Source organism: Dioscorea cayenensis, chromosome 3 (genome assembly GCF_009730915.1).
Source record: "Dioscorea cayenensis subsp. rotundata cultivar TDr96_F1 chromosome 3, TDr96_F1_v2_PseudoChromosome.rev07_lg8_w22 25.fasta, whole genome shotgun sequence".
In the NCBI taxonomy this organism is placed as follows: Eukaryota; Viridiplantae; Streptophyta; class Magnoliopsida; order Dioscoreales; family Dioscoreaceae; genus Dioscorea; species Dioscorea cayenensis.
The window spans coordinates 3744703-3766031 of record NC_052473.1 but is presented as its reverse complement, the minus strand read 5'-3'; the positions used below and the strand labels follow the sequence as shown (position 1 = coordinate 3766031).

General features: G+C 31.9%; 1 protein-coding gene across 4 annotated transcripts in view; it reads left to right on the top strand.

Annotated features, from left to right (window-relative positions):
- Positions 1-9683: 9683 nt before the first annotated feature.
- Positions 9684-21329, top strand: part of LOC120252843 (protein PHYLLO, chloroplastic) — a 95270-nt gene continuing 83624 nt past the window's right edge. For 2 of the 4 annotated variants that reach the window (XM_039261036.1, XM_039261032.1), the window contains exons 1-4: positions 9684-9858; positions 9939-10133; positions 10717-10934; positions 14419-14533. In XM_039261036.1, coding sequence (XP_039116970.1) covers positions 9730-9858; positions 9939-10133; positions 10717-10934; positions 14419-14533 — 657 coding nt within the window. In that variant the 5' untranslated portion in view covers positions 9684-9729. Of the gene's footprint in view, positions 9859-9938; positions 10134-10716; positions 10935-14373; positions 14534-21329 lie in introns of those variants that run through there. The other 2 variants (XM_039261044.1, XM_039261052.1) reach the window with 2 other exon arrangements.

Below are 21329 nucleotides of genomic sequence, written 5' to 3'. Positions count from 1 at the left end.
AGACAAAGGCTAGACACACTTGACACCACATTGGCCTTTTAAGATCACCAAAGAGAGTACAAAAGGCTCACTCACTCACTCACTCACACACACCACACACACTAAGGTATGCCAAGTGGTCAATCAAAGTTAAAGCAAAATGAGATATGGTCTTGTGTTAGAATCAATGAGATTGAATAAGCTCAAGTGAAGACAAAGAAATGGCAAAGATTGGCATCAATCATGTTATATTATATATGTAGTTGCCTTTGGCCAGTGAGAGTGTAAGGAAGATAAAGCATAAATAAAAGCTACCTTGCTATATTGAACAAGATAGCTACACCAACAAGGACACTAGCGTGATTTGGTGCCCCCACACCAACATTTGGGTCGGTGGTGCACCACCACTTATTCCCATTGCTTTGCTTGTCATCTCTGGTCCTCCATGCACACAACACCATTGTTGTCAATATTGGATGGAAATTGTAATAGGACAAGTTTTTAAGAGCTTTCGGTCTAGCATAAATGAGTTCATGTAAAAAAATCTTTAATCAATTTGTTTATTTTGAAATGGAAAAGTTTGCTTTTATTATTGCTTGATTGGTTAATCTGCTTAGAATATGAATCGCTTTATCTAAACAAAATATCTAATACAGATTATTGTGTTTATTTATTGATATAAAAAAAATTCTTCTGTCATCGCTTCATTGGTTAGTTTACTTAAGATATGAATTGCTAAGTCCAAACAAAATATCTAATATAAATATGTATGTTTATTTATTGATATAAAAAAATTATTTTTATCATTGCTTCATTGATTGATTTGCTTAAGAGATGAATTGTTTGATCTAAACAAAATATCTAATATAGATTAGTATGCTTAGTTATTGATATGAAAATTTACTTTTGTCATCACTCTATTGGCTTATTTCCTTTAGATATGAATTGCTTGTTCTAAACAAAATATCTGACATAAATTAGTATTTTATTTATTGATATGAAAAAATTGTTTTTTATTTACTCTATTGGTAAATTTGCTTAAGATATAAATGGAATTCCTTAAACAAAATATCTAGTACGTAAAGATTAATGTATTGGATGTGATGTTAAGTTGGTTGGATAGGTTAGCAAGTTAAATATGGCATAATCAAATACAATTGGATGAATATCAAATACAATTTAATTGGTTAAAAATTTACCACGATTTGAATAAACTACGTCTGAATTTGGTTAAAATAAACTTTGTTCAAATACTTAGAAATTATATAATCTTTTCTCCCAGCAAGTTTTTTTTATTTATACAAGGATTCAAATTTGAAACATTTAACTAAATCCAACCCCATAGACAAAAATATAAATAAATAATTTATATATAATATTTTTGTAAAGTACAATTATATTAATCAATCTAGTTTGAATTGAATCAGAGAAAGCTAAGTCAAGATGAAAAATAAAAAACTTGAGTTTGTTATTATTAAATAAATAAAATAAACTCAAGTTAAAAGATGAATAAACCTAAACTTTTCCAATTCATAATTTATCCGAATAAATTAATAAAAATTAAGAGTTTACTAACATCTCAATATGCAAAACACATGAGAGTAAATTATTATTAGTCTTTAAATATTTTAATTTTAAACTATTAGTCTCTGCATTCTTTAAAAAAAAAGGCAAATAACTTATTATTTTTCTATCTAATTTATTTTTCATTATGATTTTCGTTTTTTTGGGGAGAACATTTTTCGAGCCATTCCAAATCAAAAATATTAAAAACTAAAAGCTTGTTTGATTGCTGTTTTTGAGATCTGTTTTTTATTTTTGAAAATAAAAATAAAAAATAAAAAACTTGTTTCACAATGTGTTTTCCTAATTTTATGAAATAAAAACAAAAAAATGTTTTTAAAAATAAAAAACCATGAACAACTTTTAGATGTTTTCTGAATTTTTGTTTTAAAAACAACTAATAAAAGTGGAGAGCAAATTTTAAATTTTTAAATTTTTAAATTTTTTAAATCTATAAAATATTAAACAAACAATCTAATTCCCAATCCTTACTATATATATATATATATTATTATTATTATTATTATTATTATTATTATTATTATTATTATTTTCTCTTTAAGAAGATAAGTGAATGTTATGTGAAAAGCTTGATTTCCAATTGTTTTGATGCTTTGAAAACCTTCTTTCTAATTCTAAATATAATGCCTCCATAGACTTAAGGCGATGTCTTTTAGTAATAGCATGTTGCATTATTCATATTTACATACGATGTGGAGTAGACATGATAAATTGATTTGAAAATAGGAGAATATGAATTTTGAAGAAGTTGATGATTTAGGTAGGTAAACAAATGAAGAAGTGGAGGGCTTTGGGAGCTCAAGTTATGATGCGGACAACTTATTAAAACTATATGATGAAAGTGCGACTAAATTGGCAGGACATCGTGATTTTATTACAAACTGAATGTAGCTATGCTAACATTAATTATAATATTTATAATTTTAAACATTGAATTTATGCTTGAACTAATTTTTAATAAATATTATTAAACATCCAACATATAAAGCATAAAGCCATGTTGAGTTCTATTTATATTTATTTAATATTTATTTTTAACAAAATAATTTATTATATTAGTTCATTAAAATCCTACGGTTATTAAATCATTGTAAAAACATATAACAATACAATAACATAAAACAATTGAATCAAATAAATTTTTAGACTTTTTTTATTTTTAAAACCTATTTTTAAATTTTTTTCGAAATAAGTTTATTTGTCTTTTAATTTTTAGATCTATTTTCAAAATACATTTATACAAACAAGTTTTTTTTTTTAATCTCAAAATTTGTTATAAAAATTAATTTTAAAAATCTGTCTAAAAAAATAGAATCAAACAGACCTTAAGTTTCCCAAAACCTTTCTTTATAATAAATTTGATTGATAAAATTATTGAACAAGTTAGGGCATCTTTAATGGCGGCTTCCATGCGCTCATTGAGCGCTCAATCATGGAAGCCCCCATTTTGAGAGCTCAGTGAACGCTCAACCGGTGGGACCCACCAGTATTTTTTTAATTTTTTAATTTTTTTAATATTTTAATCAACCAAACAACCGTTGTTCATACCTTTTAATTTTTTTTTATTTTTAAAATTCAACTGTTTGGATGATACAACGGCTCTTTTTTATTATTTTTTTTTAATTTTTTAATTCTTAAATTTTTATTTTACTTCTATAAATACACCCACATACTCAAACAAAATTTACATTCTTCTCCATTTCTTCATTTTTGAATTTTCAATTATATTATGGATAAAAATATTCCTCCATCTTCCCAAGCTCCGAATTTTCCAAATAATTTACAAAATTTTCTATATTCTTTCTTCCCACCAAATAGGCAAACTTTCCAAAATTATCCTCAAAACTCACAAAATTATCCCGTCTCACAAAATTTCCCCCATTTTTATCCAAATGTCCAAAATCAACCAAATTTTCCATATGGCTATTTTGCCCTTTTACAATAAAGTAAGTAATAATATATATAATAATCAATTATAGAATAATAATAATAACACAATATAATGAAAAGCGGAAACGAAAAATAATAACCAGTACAACTTTATCATAACCAGAAAGTAAACAGAAACTATGCTAACTAACAGACCGTAAACGGAATTATGAATAACCAGAAACTAATAATAATAATAATAATAATAATAATAATAATAATGCTTTATGCTAGCCGGAAACTATTGCAACTAACCAGTGACTATCAATTATAAACATAAACGATCAATGATAAACTGTAAAACTCTTATAGACAATAATATTCAAAATTAGATAAATAATATAGAACATTTTAAATATAATTTTATTATATTTTAAATATTTATTTTAAAATATAATTTTAAATATGTTATTAAATTTTATTTTAAATATTAAAAAATTTATTAAATAACTATGTTTTAATGAAATATATTAATGTTAATAGTTTAAAAATGAATGAAATAATTGTGGGTCTCATTTTATAGTATAACTATTATGGGAGATAGTTTAATGAGTAAGAGTTTAATAAGTTGATGAAGTGGTATGACCATCAAACTCTAAGATAGTCTAACTACTAAAGATGCCCTTATAGTTATTTAAAATTATTATATATTTTAATGTTACATGCAATGTGGGGTACAAGATTCATGGTACCATCACTTGTACCATGGAAAAAAAAAGGAAATGAAGAGGACATCATCTTCACATTCATTCAATAATTCATTCATTCCTCAAGCACACCACCATTATTAACCCACTTCATTCAAGCACTCTTATATATGATTATTTTTACAAGCTCATGGCCTTGTGATTGCCTTTTGTGACATGAGAGGATAAGCTCTCCAACATCAAACCAACCTTTCTAACTTGTTATAATAATAACTTTTTCAATGAGAAATAGTAGACTTTCCAAACCTAACTACCTAAAAACTAGCTACTCGAGCAACATTTGCATACTTGGGTTTTGAAAAACCCACTTAAATTTTATATGTTTGACATGATATTTTTATTATTATTTTTTATAAGGGGAGAAAACAATTTAATGATATGCTTTATAAATAATTTTTATCAATCTTTAATTAATCACTAATATATCTTACAATATAATTAGAGAGCTAATATTTTTATAAAATTTAGTCCAAATTATGGTATTCATAAGTTAATATTTTTACAAACTCTAATTTGCATTGATATATCAATAAATATGTATTATATATATATATATGTACGTATATACATATACAACAACAATAACAACAAATTAAAAGGCAGTAGTCACAACTATTTGAGATCCGCTACATACATCTTTCCATTCAATATTGTTTTATCAAAAGCCAAAAACTAGATAAACCAAGAACAAATATATCATTATATAAAATTTCTATTAAACATTTTTTACGTCTACCTTTGTCGCTTTTACAGGCTCTACCGGAATTACATCCACAAATTTATGGGGTATTTACTATTGTCTTATGATATGATCATATTATTTTAAACGATTCTTTTTTAACTTGTCACTAATAGGAGTTAGTTTTTATCCATCTCGGATAATTTTTTTTTTTCTCAAGTTAAAAGTTGATCCATAAAAAACCATTTGCTAAATATGAGAGTAGGTATTTCATTGAATTCATAATTCAAAGGTTGAGGTTGTTGTGTCTTGCTAACATTTATTAAAACATTTACTGAAAGGATAAATATACATGTCATTAATACATTTACAAGGGTAAAGAAGAGGTTCTGATTCTTCTGAACAAAGGACAAATGCATTTGCCATTGATTCATTTCCAGGGGTATATATATATATATATATATATATAAGTGAGAGTTTCCGAAGAAGTCCAAGGGTATATTAGGAAAAACAAACCCTAAAAACAACAAATTTTGTGGCTATGCTTGTCTTGCACATACATACGTGCATCATTGTCTTTTTGGTGCACATCATGGTGTCTTTTTGGAAGGTAAGGTCTCCATTGTGATATTAATATATTTAATGCTCTTAGTGCACTAAAGTGTGACGCTAACTAAGCACGCATGGTTGCGTATTCACTAGGGGTTGTCTTAATCCACTACCATTATGGATAAACAAAAGCTCATTAATGCTATTTAATCAAGTGTTTAACATCCAAATCTTTTTTTAATCATTTTTATAATCACACTCACAAAGAGCTTTCGCTATCTTCGCCGTCATTTTTTTTCATCTTTGTGGTGGAAAAATGGAGAGTGGTTTATAGGCGTGTTATAATTATATTTAAAGCTTTTAATTAAATCCTTTATTGGTTAATGCTTGTTGCTATTTGATTGGCTTGTTTATGGTTGTTGTATTAAGTCTTGTTAATAAGGTTTCTAGAACAAAACCTTGTTTAAGTTTTTGTCTTTTGTATTATATAATAAAAGTTTACTTGATTGCTCCTGATGGAAATTGGTGGGAGTTTGGTGGGAAATTATTTAGAAGTTCTTAGAGAACTTCAAACGTCATCTTGCATCTCTCTATCAAATTGTATTTATTTAGAGTTTTGTTTATCTCTTTGTCGAATTATCTTATATATATATATATATATATATATATATATATATTTGTTGGAATTTAAGTATCGACTATAGCATGTAGTTAACTTAATTAAAACGATAAATATAAATAAGAACTTTTAAGTTTGGATTTAGGCATTTTAAATATTACTTTAAAACCGATTTTGTTTTCTCAATGCCAGAAGTTTTACATTTTTCCTGTGGTTAGGGTGCACCTAACTTAGGTATGAAACCTCTCTGCGAAGCTAGCATGTTTAGACAAACATAGAGTTAAGTAAAGTGCAAAAATAAAAGAGCCTTTGTCTGTTAAAGTTGTCTAATAAAAAACAGAATTGATAGCTTAGGTTAATTTTGATTTAATAAATTTAGCTAGATATATACGATGGAAGAGGTCATTTAATCTTACAACAAAATAAGATAAGACAAAGAGCATATATTAGTCTGTGAACGTTTTCATCTATTGTCTGACATGAGACTATCTTTATATGAAAAAAATTTAGATTTGATTGTAAAAAAATCTGGATCCGGTCCGATCCAACTCTAGTAATGGGCCTAAATCCACCCACTTTCAATAATATATACTGCCATAAACATCATCATTAATTTTTCTCACCTTATATATATATATATATATATGAACGTGCATAAATTTATTAACCATGTAGCCATTTACCGTAGTTGTCAGAGTCTGGTAGATCTCAGCTCGAACTCTCGTACCATGATTCATATTTAGGGTCCCCGTGGGAGTTACGTAGAGGATTACTCTCGCTCTCCTCCAGGGGTTGCGTGGCGGGAATTGATTCTCGGGAGGTCATTGCCCATCAGGCTCAGGTGCATCCGCTGCCATTGTTCTTGGCTTTGTCGACTTGTCGACTTTTGTCAAAAATATATATATATATATATATATATATATATATATATGTTTGTATGTATAACTAATTTTATATCTCCGATTTAATCCTATTTCAAATCAAATATATACTACGGCTCTTTCTTTTGCAAAGAAACCAATGGACACAAAATAGTCTCAAGTTAGCTACTCTTTTAATAATTTCCCTGGAAATCCATTCTTCCCAACTATCATGCACTTAAAATCTTTTGAATGTAACGTTAAATTATAACCTTAATACAATCCATATTCAATCCACATTTTCCACTCAAATATTGATTGAAGCAATAGTCTTACACATCAAGAGTTAAATAGACATTAATCTTGAAGAGTAAATTTTTTTCAAAAAAAAAAAAGGAAAAAAACACACACACACAAAACAATTCGAATTAAATTCTAAATATGCATGCTCCTGAGCATATGAGCAATTAATTATTTTAGTGTAAAATTTAAATCGCATCTCATGTAATAGATTGAATATATATATATATATATATATATATATATATATATATATATATATATATATATATATATATATATATATATTGGAAAATGTTGATAAATGCCACATAAAAGACTTATTTTTAGTACCGTCAATCATTTGAATCAAGTGGCTTTATTTTGATATAAATCATTATATATATTTCTCATCATTATATATATGTGTGTGTATATATTACCATGGTTTGTGTTTTTGAGTTGAGCAGTGAAATAGAACGATTGGGCTTGGGCTTTTCCTTAACTTGAGCCCGACCCAAATGACTAATCACTAAAAATGCAGCAATGCCAACACCTTTACCGGTCTTCACGTTTCCCATTACCTTTCAACCAATTGTTTCTTACTTTTTGGATCCTTTCTTTCTTTCTTTATTTTTTTTAAATATAATTTGAAACTGTTAATACTTATTTTTAACAAATAATATACCTAACAGAAAAAAAGAGTTTTTTTTTGGATTTTTTTTAATAAATATGACAAGCTACAAACCCTTCACTATTAAGTTAGAAGGGAGTCAAACTCTCAATTTTCCATTTGAAAGAGAAATGAATTGCCACTCTGGTGGTTTTTTTTTTATTATATTTTTTTATTAACAAATATTATACTTGTAAATGGAATAAAAAAAAAACCTAAAGTTAAAAATGAACTGGTGAAAATAAATTTATATTTAAATTAAAATTAAATAAAGATTTGGATAATTTTAAAAACGAAGAGGTGAAAATAAAATTTTCTATTTTGCAATGAATGACAAAAGAAATTGTACAAGAGTTATTTATCACCTCTATAGTGGTAGAGTGATAAGTTATTTTTCTCCCAAGTTTGAAGTTGGGAATTCAACTCACTGACAGTAATGGTTGAGGGTTGTTATTTACTTATCCATAGTAGTATTAAAAAAAAAAAATTATTTCTTGCAAGAGCTTTTCTAAACAAACACTCTGAGTTGATTTAAAGTTATCTAAAAGGTAATTTTTTAACCCACAGCTTAAATTATGACTTTGTCACCGACGTACTCCACGCAATTTAAAAAAAAAAAAATAGAGTCAAAATATAGCAAATTGTTTCTCCTTTACTTTAATTTAATTTTTGATAACTCTATGATTTCTTACTTTTTATTTTGTAATTTTTAAAATTTTATGTTTATCTAATAACATACAACAAGTAAGACATTGATATAAACGAAAAAAAAAACTTTAATCTGAAATAATGCATAAAAATTGTTCAGAATCTAAAATAAAATAAAATAAAGGAAAAGTAAAAAAAAAATCTTTTTGATTGAGAGATTTACAAAATAAGAAATGAGATCAAATTCTATGATGTGTGTGGTTCCCAGGATTTATAAAAAAGAAAAAAACTTTTAACGGTGTTAATTTTGTCATTTTCATAAGACAAAATAGTCCATTCATGTAAAAAACCAGCACATGGCATAAAAAAACATGATTTTTCAACATAATTTTGTTTGCTTTATAGAATTTAAGTTATTTTATATTAGTAGAATTTGGAAAAGATTAATAAACTTAAATATATATATATATAATTTTTTATATAATAATACCTTTATTTTTTCCATTAAATTACTCATCTCAAGACAAGTGTCAAAAATCCAATGATGAACTACATCAACTACATCTATTACACTTCACCTAAGTTTTCTCCTCTTTGAGTTACAGGTTCACTTATGTGTAATATAATAGGTATAGTTGGTGTAGTGCAAAATGAGTTTTTGATACATGTAACAAAAAAAAGTTAAAATATAATAACTTTTCCATAATACCCTTGCTTCTTCTATTAAATTACTCATCTCAAAACAAATGTAAAAAATCCAACGGTGAACTTCATGACTATATCTATTTTTTACTTTTAACCATTGCTCTTTCCATTAAATTACTCATCTCAGAACAAGTGTAAAAAATCCAACGGTAAACTTTACCAACTACATCTATTTTTTTACTTTTGACCATTGCTCTTTCCATTAAATTACTCATCTCAGAACAAGTGTAAAAAATCCAATGGTGAACTTCACCAACTACATCTATTTTTTACTTTTGAGTTAACACCGTTAATGACTTGATAACAGTTTTTAAACAAGCCACACATCGTGGAATAGAAAAAATAAAACCTAACATTTCAAAAGTTGGGGCTGCTAAAATAATTCCAGTATTTTCAAGTGGTTGGAAAGTAAAAAAAATCAACTTCTTATTCAATGAACAATATGACCGTTATCACAAGCACTCTTCATCTCTCTCTCTTTATCCCGTTCTTCTCTGCCGTCTTGTTCCATCCAAGCAATGCTCAGGGCCGATCTCTTCCTCCATTCCAAGCCTTCTATTCTCGCCGTCCCCTCTCTCTCCTCTCGACGATCTCTCCGCCGTCCTCGTCTCCTCCTCCTCCGTCGTCGCTCCAAACCTATTTTCCAGGTCTTCCATTGCTCTGTGATTTTCTTTTTCTAGGGTTTTGCAGCTGTTGGGTTTGATTCTTAGGGCTTTATTTTTCTCAGGTTTATAGTGGTTTGGAGGTCTTTGTGGATGAAGTTCAAGAGATGGAGGAGTTGGATTCCCTTGTGGAGATTAGTGAAACTCGAACTCTTCCTTCTGCTCTGAGTTATAGGAATGGGGTTGAAAAGATTAGAGAGGAGGTTGAGAATCTGAAGGCTAACCCGCCGAGTTCTGCCAGCGGGGTTCTGAGGCTTCAGGTATATGTCTTCCTCTTTTTTGTGCTGAGAGTTGATAGAATGTGTTCTTGAGTGATCTTTAAGATGAAGAAATGAAGAAGGGATCTTTTAGGATAATTGAATGTTGAAATGAAGAATTTGTTGTATTTTCTTGTTGCTTGTTTACCATGAGCAAAAAGGATTGATGCTTGCATATCTTCTTTATCAATTTGGCATTTTTTTTTATGTTGTGAGATGTTCTTGTTTTAGGTTATTGCCATGTTGCGGCATCTGTGTACTGTTTGGTAATGCAACTTATGCTACCAATGGGAAATAACAGTTTGTTGTGATCAGTTATCAGAATGGCATGAGCTTGAGCAAAATCTGCATGTTGGCCATGATAAGAAAATCAAAAGAAAATTGGAAAAGAAACAGCATTTCTTGTATAATTTTGTCTATCTGATAGCTTTGTTTTATGTTCTTCCTCTGTACAGTCATTGGACTTTGATTGATAAACTTTAGCTGAATTGTTGTTGTTATTATTATTATTATCGTTATTATTGTTACATTATGATTTGCAAGTTTTATTTCCTTGAAGATAATAATTGTATTATTGCCCTTAAAGGTTGCTGTGCCTCCAAGCACAAAAGCCTTGAGCTGGCTCTATTCTCAACAGAGATCCTTGGTTGTGTTTCCTCAATTTTATCTTTCAAGAAAGCAGTCTGCACATTCATCTTGTGGTTTGGACCTAATAAACTTACTACCACAAGTTTCTGGCATTGGGGCGGCAATATGTTTTCGGGGTTCTTCTCATACACAGAGAGGATGCAATTTTGTTGCAAGGTTAGTATTTCTTTTTGTGGATTATATTGTAGAATTAATATTTTTAGTACTGCCTCACGCCCATTTTGCTTGTATGTACTGTTATTCTATTAATTTTTGAAGTCCGCTTTAGATGGCTATTGGCCTGTTATTTTAATTGAGACAGGCCTATAATCTGATGGATGTGCATGCATATAATGTTCAAATGAATATTTCTGCCACTTGTTACTTGCCGATGTTTCTTGTGGCAAGACTTTGATATGTATGTACAATATGACACTTGGCTTATAACTGATGTAGTTTACTTAATTTCTTCATTTATTGTCATTTCTATTAACAAATTTCAGTTGTCTATTCTATTTTGTCTTATTGTATTACATATGTATTCCTTTTGGTTGCCTATCAAGGATGTGCTTGGTTGGGATAATATGGTTAGAGTTCAGTCATTTGAAATTCTTGGAGGGGTGAAACATTTATTTGGATTTGACGACAAAAATATGACCAAGATGAAGTTTTTTTACAATTAAAATTATACCTTTCTAAATAATTGTACATTTGCTATTTATATTAATATTTTTAAATTAATTGTTGGTTATTTTTATTTAAATGATTAATTCTTGTAAAACAAGGTTGGTGAAATAACCCTCACCAACTTGAAGTCCTTATTTGGAGGTTGTGGGTTAACCTAGAGTAACCCAGGATATCCCAATCAAATACAATTCTAAAGTTCTCAAGATGGCATGCATCCACCAAGTGATAAGCAAAAAATAATTTGAGTTCAATGATGCCAATTTATGGAGTTGAAACTAAATATTGGTGAATTTACAGTTTTCAGTCCCCTAACTATACAACAAAAGTTACTTAGGCCTTTGAACCCAAAAATAGTGCATTTTGGTCCCTCAACTACACCTATGAGCCCTTCCATCTAACTCTGTCACATGGTCATGATGTGGCATTTGATGTGGTAAGGATATGGAGTTGACATGACTGATGATGTGGCCTCATTGGTATGCCATTTAAAAAATTAAAAATTATCTAAAATTTAAAATTTTCATGGCAGTCCATATGCCATGTTATATTGTTTTGGAAAAAATATTTGATATTTATTTATCTTTTAATTATATGGCAAGGAGATATAGTAGTGGCACATCATTTTTAAAATTTTTAAAAATGGTATGGCTAGGATGATGCGGTACTGCCATTCCATCATTATTTTAGAAAATATTTAATTTTTTTAAGTTGCCACAGAAGCAATCTGGGAAGTCAAAGGAAAGCTTTGGAAGCTCTCTAAGTCTTAGACTTTTTTCTCTCTGTTTTGCTATGGTTTGGCTTATATGTTACTTTAGTAACTTGGGAAAGTAAAAAGAAAGTTTTAGAAAATAAGAGCCTTCTCTCATGCTCCATGGTGACAGTGGTCGGGTAATTTTGAGAGCACAATCGTTAAAGAAGGGGTTGGGTATGATTTTTGGTTTCAAATTAACTGCTTTTTGGGGAAAGACGGCAATGGGGAAAAGAGAGCATCTAGGAATGAGGTAACTGTTGGAAAAGATATCTTACCAACCATGATGAATGCTTTGGATTCGAAGATTTTGATCATCCGTTGTTGAAGAAAGCCTTGTAATAGATGAGAGCCAAAATCGAGTTCAATGGGGAGACAGGAATATGGCTCAAAGTGCTTTTAAAGCTTTCCCTTTATATTCCTAAGTTACTAACGTGGCAACTTAGAAAACATTCTTAAAAAAGATTGGTGATGGTGCTACATCATCCTAGCCATGCCATTTTTTAAAATAAGTACTTCATTATACTTTTTTTTAATAATGGCATGACAATTGGCCACAACTCCTAGCCAAGTCATTAAAAACGAAATATATTTTTTTCAAAAAAATTGACATGGCACATTTGTTTGCATGTCATTTAAAAATTATATATTTTTTATTTTTTAAATAATATAGCCATGGAACCACTTCATTTGCCATGTTAGCACCATGTCCTTGCCATATCAGATGCCATGTCAGCACCATGTGATAGAATTAGAGGGAAGACTAAAAGTGGACACATGGCTATAGTTAGGGGACCAAAATGCACCCTTTTTTGCTTCAAGGAGCAGAGTGACTTTTGGAGAATGGTCGGGGAAACCAAAAGGGCCAGTTTCACCATTAAATATATACGTGTCTTAACTCATATGCTTAAGAAATCAGTGATCTAGAGGATCAAGAGTTAAAACTATGCATATCTGCAGACAAATATATATTTGTTGAAGCCGTGACCAACATTAGGACTTTCTTAAACATTTGCTAACATAAATCAGATTGTAAGCCTACCAAAACTTTGATGATGTTGTCAAGTTGTTTAGGGTATAACTTTCCTATGTACTCAACAACAGTGTTGCTTATAGAATTTCTATGTAAAATATAATGAAATGAGAGTTATGCTTATAAAATCCATTCTATTTTAGATTGGACTGGAAGGTTGAAGCTATAATATGCTATATAATATAAATATAATATTTATGATCACCTTCAGATGCCTAAATAGGAATAAGTTGCATGATTTTACTTTTGAAAGACTGTTTCTGAAGTATTCTTTTCATGCCTTATGACAAGGTAATACTTTTTTTTTTTCTGAACTAGGTTACTATAAGCAAATGCTTCGGAAGAATTGAGGATCTGATTTTTCATCTTTAAAACTGTGTCTACCAACAAAAGAAACTTTAAATTAGATAAAAGAACAGTGATTCTTTGGTGTAATTTGGGGTGTGTAAAGGGTGTTTGTTGTTTTTCATGGAAAAGAAAGACAACACTAAGAAGAAATTCAGAACACAGGCACTGGAAACTATGATTGCATAATTTTATGATTTTTGAGTGATCCAAGGCTGATATGCTATCAGTTATTATGTCAATGAAGTCGCTGACATGCCATACTGAGATAGCCATGTCAGATCATCCCAAAGATTATTCTTTGAAGAGGGCTATTTCCTTGGTGTAGATCTTCTAAAAATCCTCAATTTAATGTTTGCTATTGTTTCATGAGTGAAAATTTGCATGATGAAAAAACCTGTAGCATCTGGTGTGTGGTAAGACAAAAAAGGGGATTGCTATTGATGATAAGGTGAACATGTTACCTTAAGCAATCAAGTACAATAGATTTAACTTTGTATTGGACCTAAATAGCAATTTTTTTTGCTGTTTCTTCATATGAGCTTTTTGTCAAATGGCTTATTTATAAGATGCTCAATATGGTCTTTTAGAAGTACTGGCTGCTATTCATTTTTGATAACTCATCACCATGCCAAATATTGCCAACTTATTCTATTGTGTTTGCTATAAAATCATGCTGTTGTAGTTAAATATGAATGGGTGATCATGTTATATTTCATATGTTATAGTGGTATTGTCATAATTGGTGATGTGAAAGGACAACATTAATTTTATATGCATTCATGTAAATAACTGTAATTTAGGTTGATAGCTGAAGAAATCGAGCGGCATGATTGATTCTTCTGCAGATATCTTTCAGTTGATTCACCTCTGATAAAGGCTTATGGCTCCATAGGTATCAATAGCAAAAGGGAATCACTAAAGGAAGATAAGAGTATTATGTTTTGCTTTTTTATACCTCAGGTTATTACTTCCTACATCACATCTAACAGTTTCTATGGCGCTGTTTACATTTTTAAATTCTTACGTTATCTGAAGCATTAAAGGTTCTTTTTTTTTTTAGTAATAAATTGTTTTACTTAGAATGATTTTTCATTTTTATATGCCTATTAAACAAGAATAGAGATATACAAAATAGTAGTTTTAATGATAATATGAAAGAATTTGCAGTACCAATTGGAAATTATATTGCCTTTGAGTATTTATGCACTTTTATTCAGCATGAATGCACTACGATGAAGAGCTGTGTAAAAAAAGCCTAGAACCACATAATGCATTTATGGATGGCATAGCTTTAGGACGGAAGCATGATAATGATGCCAAGTTTTTATAAAGAATGCTAGAAGTACTATGTTTCTTTAAAACCATATAGCATAATGGATGAGGGCACTGTTATGACAATATTGTCGAAAGGTTGCAAGCGTAAACCATCTTACATAATTTTCAAATGACACAAGGGGATTGGCTAATGAATTCAACGAAGCATATGCTATAACAATCTTATTTATCTAGAGTAGAGAAGATAATAGAAATGCCAGTTATTATAGCAAACTTCTTTTGAGTGTTGGAGCCATTCTTGACTGATTCACTTTTTTTTTCACATTTTTGGAAACTAATTCATGGGAGTAAGATTACCAACGATATGACACACACACAAACACACACACACACATCTATTTAAAAGTTTATCAAGTTCATGAATTTAAATTTTTTGGTACGTAAATAAATTTTTTTCATATAAGGACTAATACTAAGGGATTTCAAAAATCACTCCTAATTTTAAAGTAAGCGTTTAGAGAAAGAAAGTATATAAGATAGTGAGCAAATGGATAGGTGATGTTAGATGTAAACCAAACACATAATTTATGTTTGATTCAACCTAAAGGCTTAACGTTATATTACTCAGGGTTGAGAAACCTAGAGTTATATTTCATATCCATATTTGCTAATTTAATTGATGTGGGAATATTAATTACTCTAATATGTGTTGGAAGCAATGATGGACACAATTATCTCTAATAGAAGATACTAGAAAGAGGAAGAACAAGAGAAATATTGAAACTTCACTTAAAGACACTTAGTCATTATATAGGCTTCAAAAGTGATTTTTCAACTTCTTAACTCGTAACTTCCACATTTAGGATTGCATAACTCACTAATAACTCCAACCATAATCCTCGACCTTTCATATTCTATAACTCCGAAACTCTTAATATGCTTTAACTCCTAATGGACATATTTATGTAAATATTTAAATTTATATTTCCAATAATATCCCCTTGATACGTGATAGTCTATTTTAGTTAGCCGTGTTGTAAACAAACTAATTAACTAGGTTTTAATACCATGTGTAGTTAAGCTTTAGGATCATAAGACGATCATGTGTAATATCGTATAAGAGCAGTGAGATCATGACTTGGGGTTTTTTTCTAGATTGGGGATGCTCTTGGCATTTGACATGTTGTAGTTGGCCGCAAAGATACAATCTTAACCACACATGCATCATGCATTTGCTTATGGTGTTAAAAAAAGTTCTAATCTTTTTCTCTTTATTGCTCTAAAATGGCCAGCAATAGTGAGAGATGGAGCTTGCCTGGCTGTTGTTGAGCTCCCACCTAGCTAGTGGAGTGGCTGGATGTAGCTTCGATTGCATCTACGATTGAGATCCATACCTTTTCCTTCTTATCCCTTTTTTCTTTCAAAACCAAAATTTAGCAAACCTTTACCTAGGTTGTGATGCTAGTGGCCAAACTCTGTCCCATTACCGGTAAGCAAGTGCTTCCCATTTCCAAGCTCTCGGGCTGCGTCTCTTCTTTATCTCTGCCTTACTCTTTTTTATTTTATTTTAATTTATTTTAATTTTTTTTTTATAATCTTCCTTTTCTTCCTTAGCGCCTTTTCTTTCTTCTCAATTGTTCTTAGACCTTATCATTAGGTTAAGGATAAGGATGGAGAAAATAAATTTAATAGAGTTAACATGTTAACTCATCCTTCCTATGGGTTCATTTATTCATAGCCACATATGTTTGCACTTTATAACGCTGTGGCCACAACTTTTTTTTATAACACAAAAGCTACTTAACTTTTCTTCAGTTGCACTTGTGGCCATAATGGCTTGTTTTAAGGTTGTTTCCGGCGAGTTTGCTGATGTGGCACTGGTGTGGCACTGACATGGACCGGAAACAACCTTGAAACTAGCCATTATGGCCACAGGTGCAACCGGAGAAAAGTTAAGTAGTTTGTGTTATAAAAAAAAGTTTTGTGGCCAGAGTGTTATAAAATAAAAATATTTGTGGCCATGAGTGAAATTAACCCCCTTCCTATGTGTTAAGTCTTAACTTCCTAAGAAGGGAAATTAACTTAAACTTCCTTGGTTTGAAAACTTCATAGAGAAGTTGTTGTTCTACAAACTTATTTTAATATCTTTTAAAAACCCATATCTTGAAACTCTTATAGTTTCCACAATTCATAACTGACATGCACCTTAATTCCATAAAATTGTCTCATATAAAACCTTAATTCCATAAAATTGTCTCATATAAAACCTTCCACAGTTATGGAATTCCAAACAACTTAATAACCAAATCAGGAGTTGAGCGTCAATTAGGAAAGCAAATGTTGAACCTTTCCATAGTTGTGAAGATCCAAATCTTCTCTTCTAATTGTAGGAAGATTTCTATTTTTAAGAGATTCAATTAGAGAGGTTTCAGGCTATTCTTGATTTTGTGATCATATTTTAGGAGATGATTTTTTTCTTTCTTACTTGTAGATTATTCTTTCCTTCTTTGTAGAGTTGCTTGTTGTGAAGATCCAAATCTTCTCTTCTAATTGTAGGAAGATTTCTATTTTTAAGAGATTCAATTAGAGAGGTTTCAGGCTATTTTTGATTTTGTGATCATATTTTAGGAGATGATTATTTTCTTTCTTACTTGTAGATTATTCTTTCCTTCTTTGTAGAGTTGCTTGTTGTATCTTATCCTTATATATATATTGGGTGTATTGTCGAAGGGTGTATATATGTAGAAAATTTTTTCTTCTTCAAAAATTGTTATTGTATTCGGGATTAGTTCTTCTGCTAGCTGAAAACAAAAACCCTAATTTCCAAAACAGCCTGTATATTATTCATGTCTGTACGCCGTTCGTACAATGCTAGTGCAGACTAGTTTGCTGCAGTCCTTGAACTATTTGTATTGAAATCATGAGTTCTATGAAGGAAACACTTGCAAATGAGATAGTGTTGTAGTCATTTGGAGTAGGTTCTTTGTCATCATTGCAAATTACTGGTCACAAACTAGATGGTAAATATTGTTTTTAATTTGGTTCATTCTCATTGATAATTTTTTTGGGCTTATATAGAGCCTTACACCTCACTCTTATAAAAACAACCCTGGACTATTTCATAGTTACTTATTTGCCCATAGGCCCCTGAAAAACTTGAAAATATATAAACATATAACAAACCTCAACACTCCTCTCAAGATGGGCGAAAGATATCCACTAAGCCCATCTTGTCACATCCTCTAGCTAAGTCTGACGAATTGAGCCCTTTCGTTAGACAATCTGCTGCCTGGTGTTTGGTTGAAACATGGCCTAGCTCAAGTAGTCCACTATTCAACTTCTCTTTGATGAAGAACCTATCGATCTCGATATGCTTGGTCTTATTATGTTGCACTGGGTTGTTGGCAATGCTTATGGCTGACTTGTTGTCACACTACAACTTCATTCTGACTCCTTGATCCATCTTCAACTTCACCAACATATCTTTTAGCCATAATAACTCTGTAACTTCCAAAGCCATAGCTCTATACTCTGCTTCCGCTGTCGATCTTGCCACCAAAGACTGCTCTTACTCTTCCAAGAGACCAAGTTGCCTCCTACAAAGATGCAGTAACCCGAGGTGAATCTCCTATCATCGGAACAGCTACAATCAGAGTCACAGTAGTCCTCAATGCTCACATGACCATTCTTCCTGAATATCAGCCCCTTTCTAGGGGCACTTTTCAAATACCTCAGGATCTGGTACACTGCATCCATATGACCCTTCCTCTGGTCATGCATGTAGCGACTCACCACGCTCACTGCAAAAGAGATATCAGGACACGTGTGACTTAGATAGATTAACTTGCCTACTAATCTCTGGTATCTCTCGCGATCAACTGGTTCTCCGGCCTCTGCGCTCAGCTTGAATCCTTGGTTGATCGTTGTAACTGTAAGTTTACACCCCAACATACCCGTCTCCGTGAGAAGATCAATTGCATATTTCCTTTGAGAGAGAACCATTCCCTCCGCTCCTCTAGCTATCTCAATCCCAAGGAAATATCGAAGCAAACCAAGATTCTTCACCTCAAATTCTTTGCCTAGTCTCACCTTAAGTTTGGCAATCTTCTTCTCATCATCCCCTGTGATGATCATGTCATCCACATATACTGCAAGTATAGTAACGCAACCCCTATTTCGTCGAAAGAACACAGTGTGGTTAGCGTTGATCTGCTGGTATCTCATACCTATCATAGCTCTCCTGAACCTGTCGAACCAAGCTCGAGGGGACTGCTTTAGGTTATAAAGAGATTTCTTCAACCTGCAAATCTTGTCCACTGTCTGGTCTGTGCCAAATCCTGGTGGTATATCCATGTACACCTCCTCCACTAAATCCACATATACTGCAAGTATAGTAACGCAACCCTAATTTCGTCGAAAGAACACAGTGTGGTTAGCGTTGATCTGCTGGTATCTCATACCTATCATAGCTCTCCTGAACCTGTCGAACCAAGCTCGAGGGGACTGCTTTAGGTTATAAAGAGATTTCTTCAACCTGCAAATCTTGCCCACCGTCTGGTCTGTGCCAAATCCTGGTGGTATATCCATGTACACCTCCTCCACTAAATGCCCATAAAGAAATGCATTCTTCACATCTAGCTGGTGTAGCTTCTACCCACCATTCACTACTAGCGAGACCAACATCCAGACGGTACTCATCTTCGCTATAGGTGCAAAAGTTTCATCATAGTCTATGCCATAGGTCTGGCTGTACCCTTTTGCCACCAAGCGTGCCTTGTAGCGCTTAACCTGCCCATTTGAATTCTGCTTCATAGTAAAGACCCACTTACATTCAACTGCCCTTTTCCCTGATGGTAGTGATACTAACTCCCAAGTGCGATTTTTATCAAGAGCCCTTAGTTCTTCCTGCATAGCTGCCTTCCACTTTGGGTCCTCCTTTGCTACCTGCCAACACTTGGGTATAGAGACAATGTCCAAAGATGCAATGAATGCTCCATATGTGGATGATATATTAGAGTATTGAACAGACTGGTCAATATTATGTGGAAACCCAAAATGATCAGGAGGATTTCCCGCATTGCTGCGAGAAGTCCTCCTTAATGTCACGGGAGAAAAAGAGAGGAATCATATCACTTAGGTTTGTGGTGGATGATGTAGATGTCTCAGGAGTTGGAGAAGGCCGAGATAAGGACCTTGGCAGGAGTGGTACTGAAGGCATAGGTACATTCACCTTTCTCCTCCTTTGGTACAATCTCAGCTCCCCGTGAGCCTATTTTTCTCTTCTTTCTTCTCCTGCCACCTCTATTTCAGCCTCTTCTTCCAGCTTATCCTCAGTCGATGCTTCCCTCAAAACAGGACCCGATCCCATCTCTAATTGAATCAGCTTTTCTCCCTCATTTTTCTCCCCCTCTTGCCCTATTTCTCCACTATTTGGTGAGTTACCAAAGGGTGAGGTTACTCTCAAGAGGTAGTATGGCTTAGACTCGTGAAAAGTCACATCCATACTAACAAACAATTGCCTTTCTCTTGGGATCCAAAACAGGACCCGATCCCATCTCTAATCTAATCAGCTTTTCTCCTTCACTTTTCTCCCCCTCTTGCCCTATTTCTCCACTATCTAGCGAGTCACCAAAGGGTGAGGTTACTCTTAAGAGGTAGTATGGCTTAGACTTGCGAAAAATCACATCCATACTTACAAACAATCGCTTTTCTCCTGGGATCTAACACACATACCCTTTTTGAGTGGCTGAGTAGCGTACAAAAACACATTTGATTGCTCTAGGATCTAACTTCCCCACTGTTGGTCTATTGTCTCTCACAAAACACACACATCCAAACACTTTCAAGGGAAGAACTCCTCCATTATCACCCTTCAACATCTCATAGGGAGACTTCCAATCTAATATTCTTGAGGGTATCCTGTTGATCAGCTGAGCAGCTGTCAAGATCGCTTGCCCTCATAGATAATTTGGGTCATTCATCGATATCATCATACATCGGGCTACCTCTAGAAGGTGTATGTTCTTCCGTTCTGCTACCCCATTCTGTGCCGGTGTATATGGACAAGTAGTTTGATGATGTATCCCCTGTGTAGACAAGTACTCCCCAAATGCCTTGTTAGTGTACTCTGTCCCATTATCGGATCTCAATACCTTAACCACGGCGCCATATTGAGTTTGTATTGCCTTGTGAAAGTCTTTGAAACAAGCAAGTACATCATTCTTATTTTTCATCAAGTACAACCAAGTAACACGAGAAAAACAATCAATAAAAGTCACAAAATATCTATAACCATTGATTGTATTTGCCGGACAAGGCCCCTACACATTAGAGTGAATAAGATAAAAAACCCCAGAACTCTTATTCCCAGAGCTATGATAAGAGCTTCAGGTATATTTTCCTAACTCACAAGCATCACCAACTAACTCTTCTTTATTTGCCCTTTCATACAATGAAGGGTACAATCGACTCAAAATAGGCA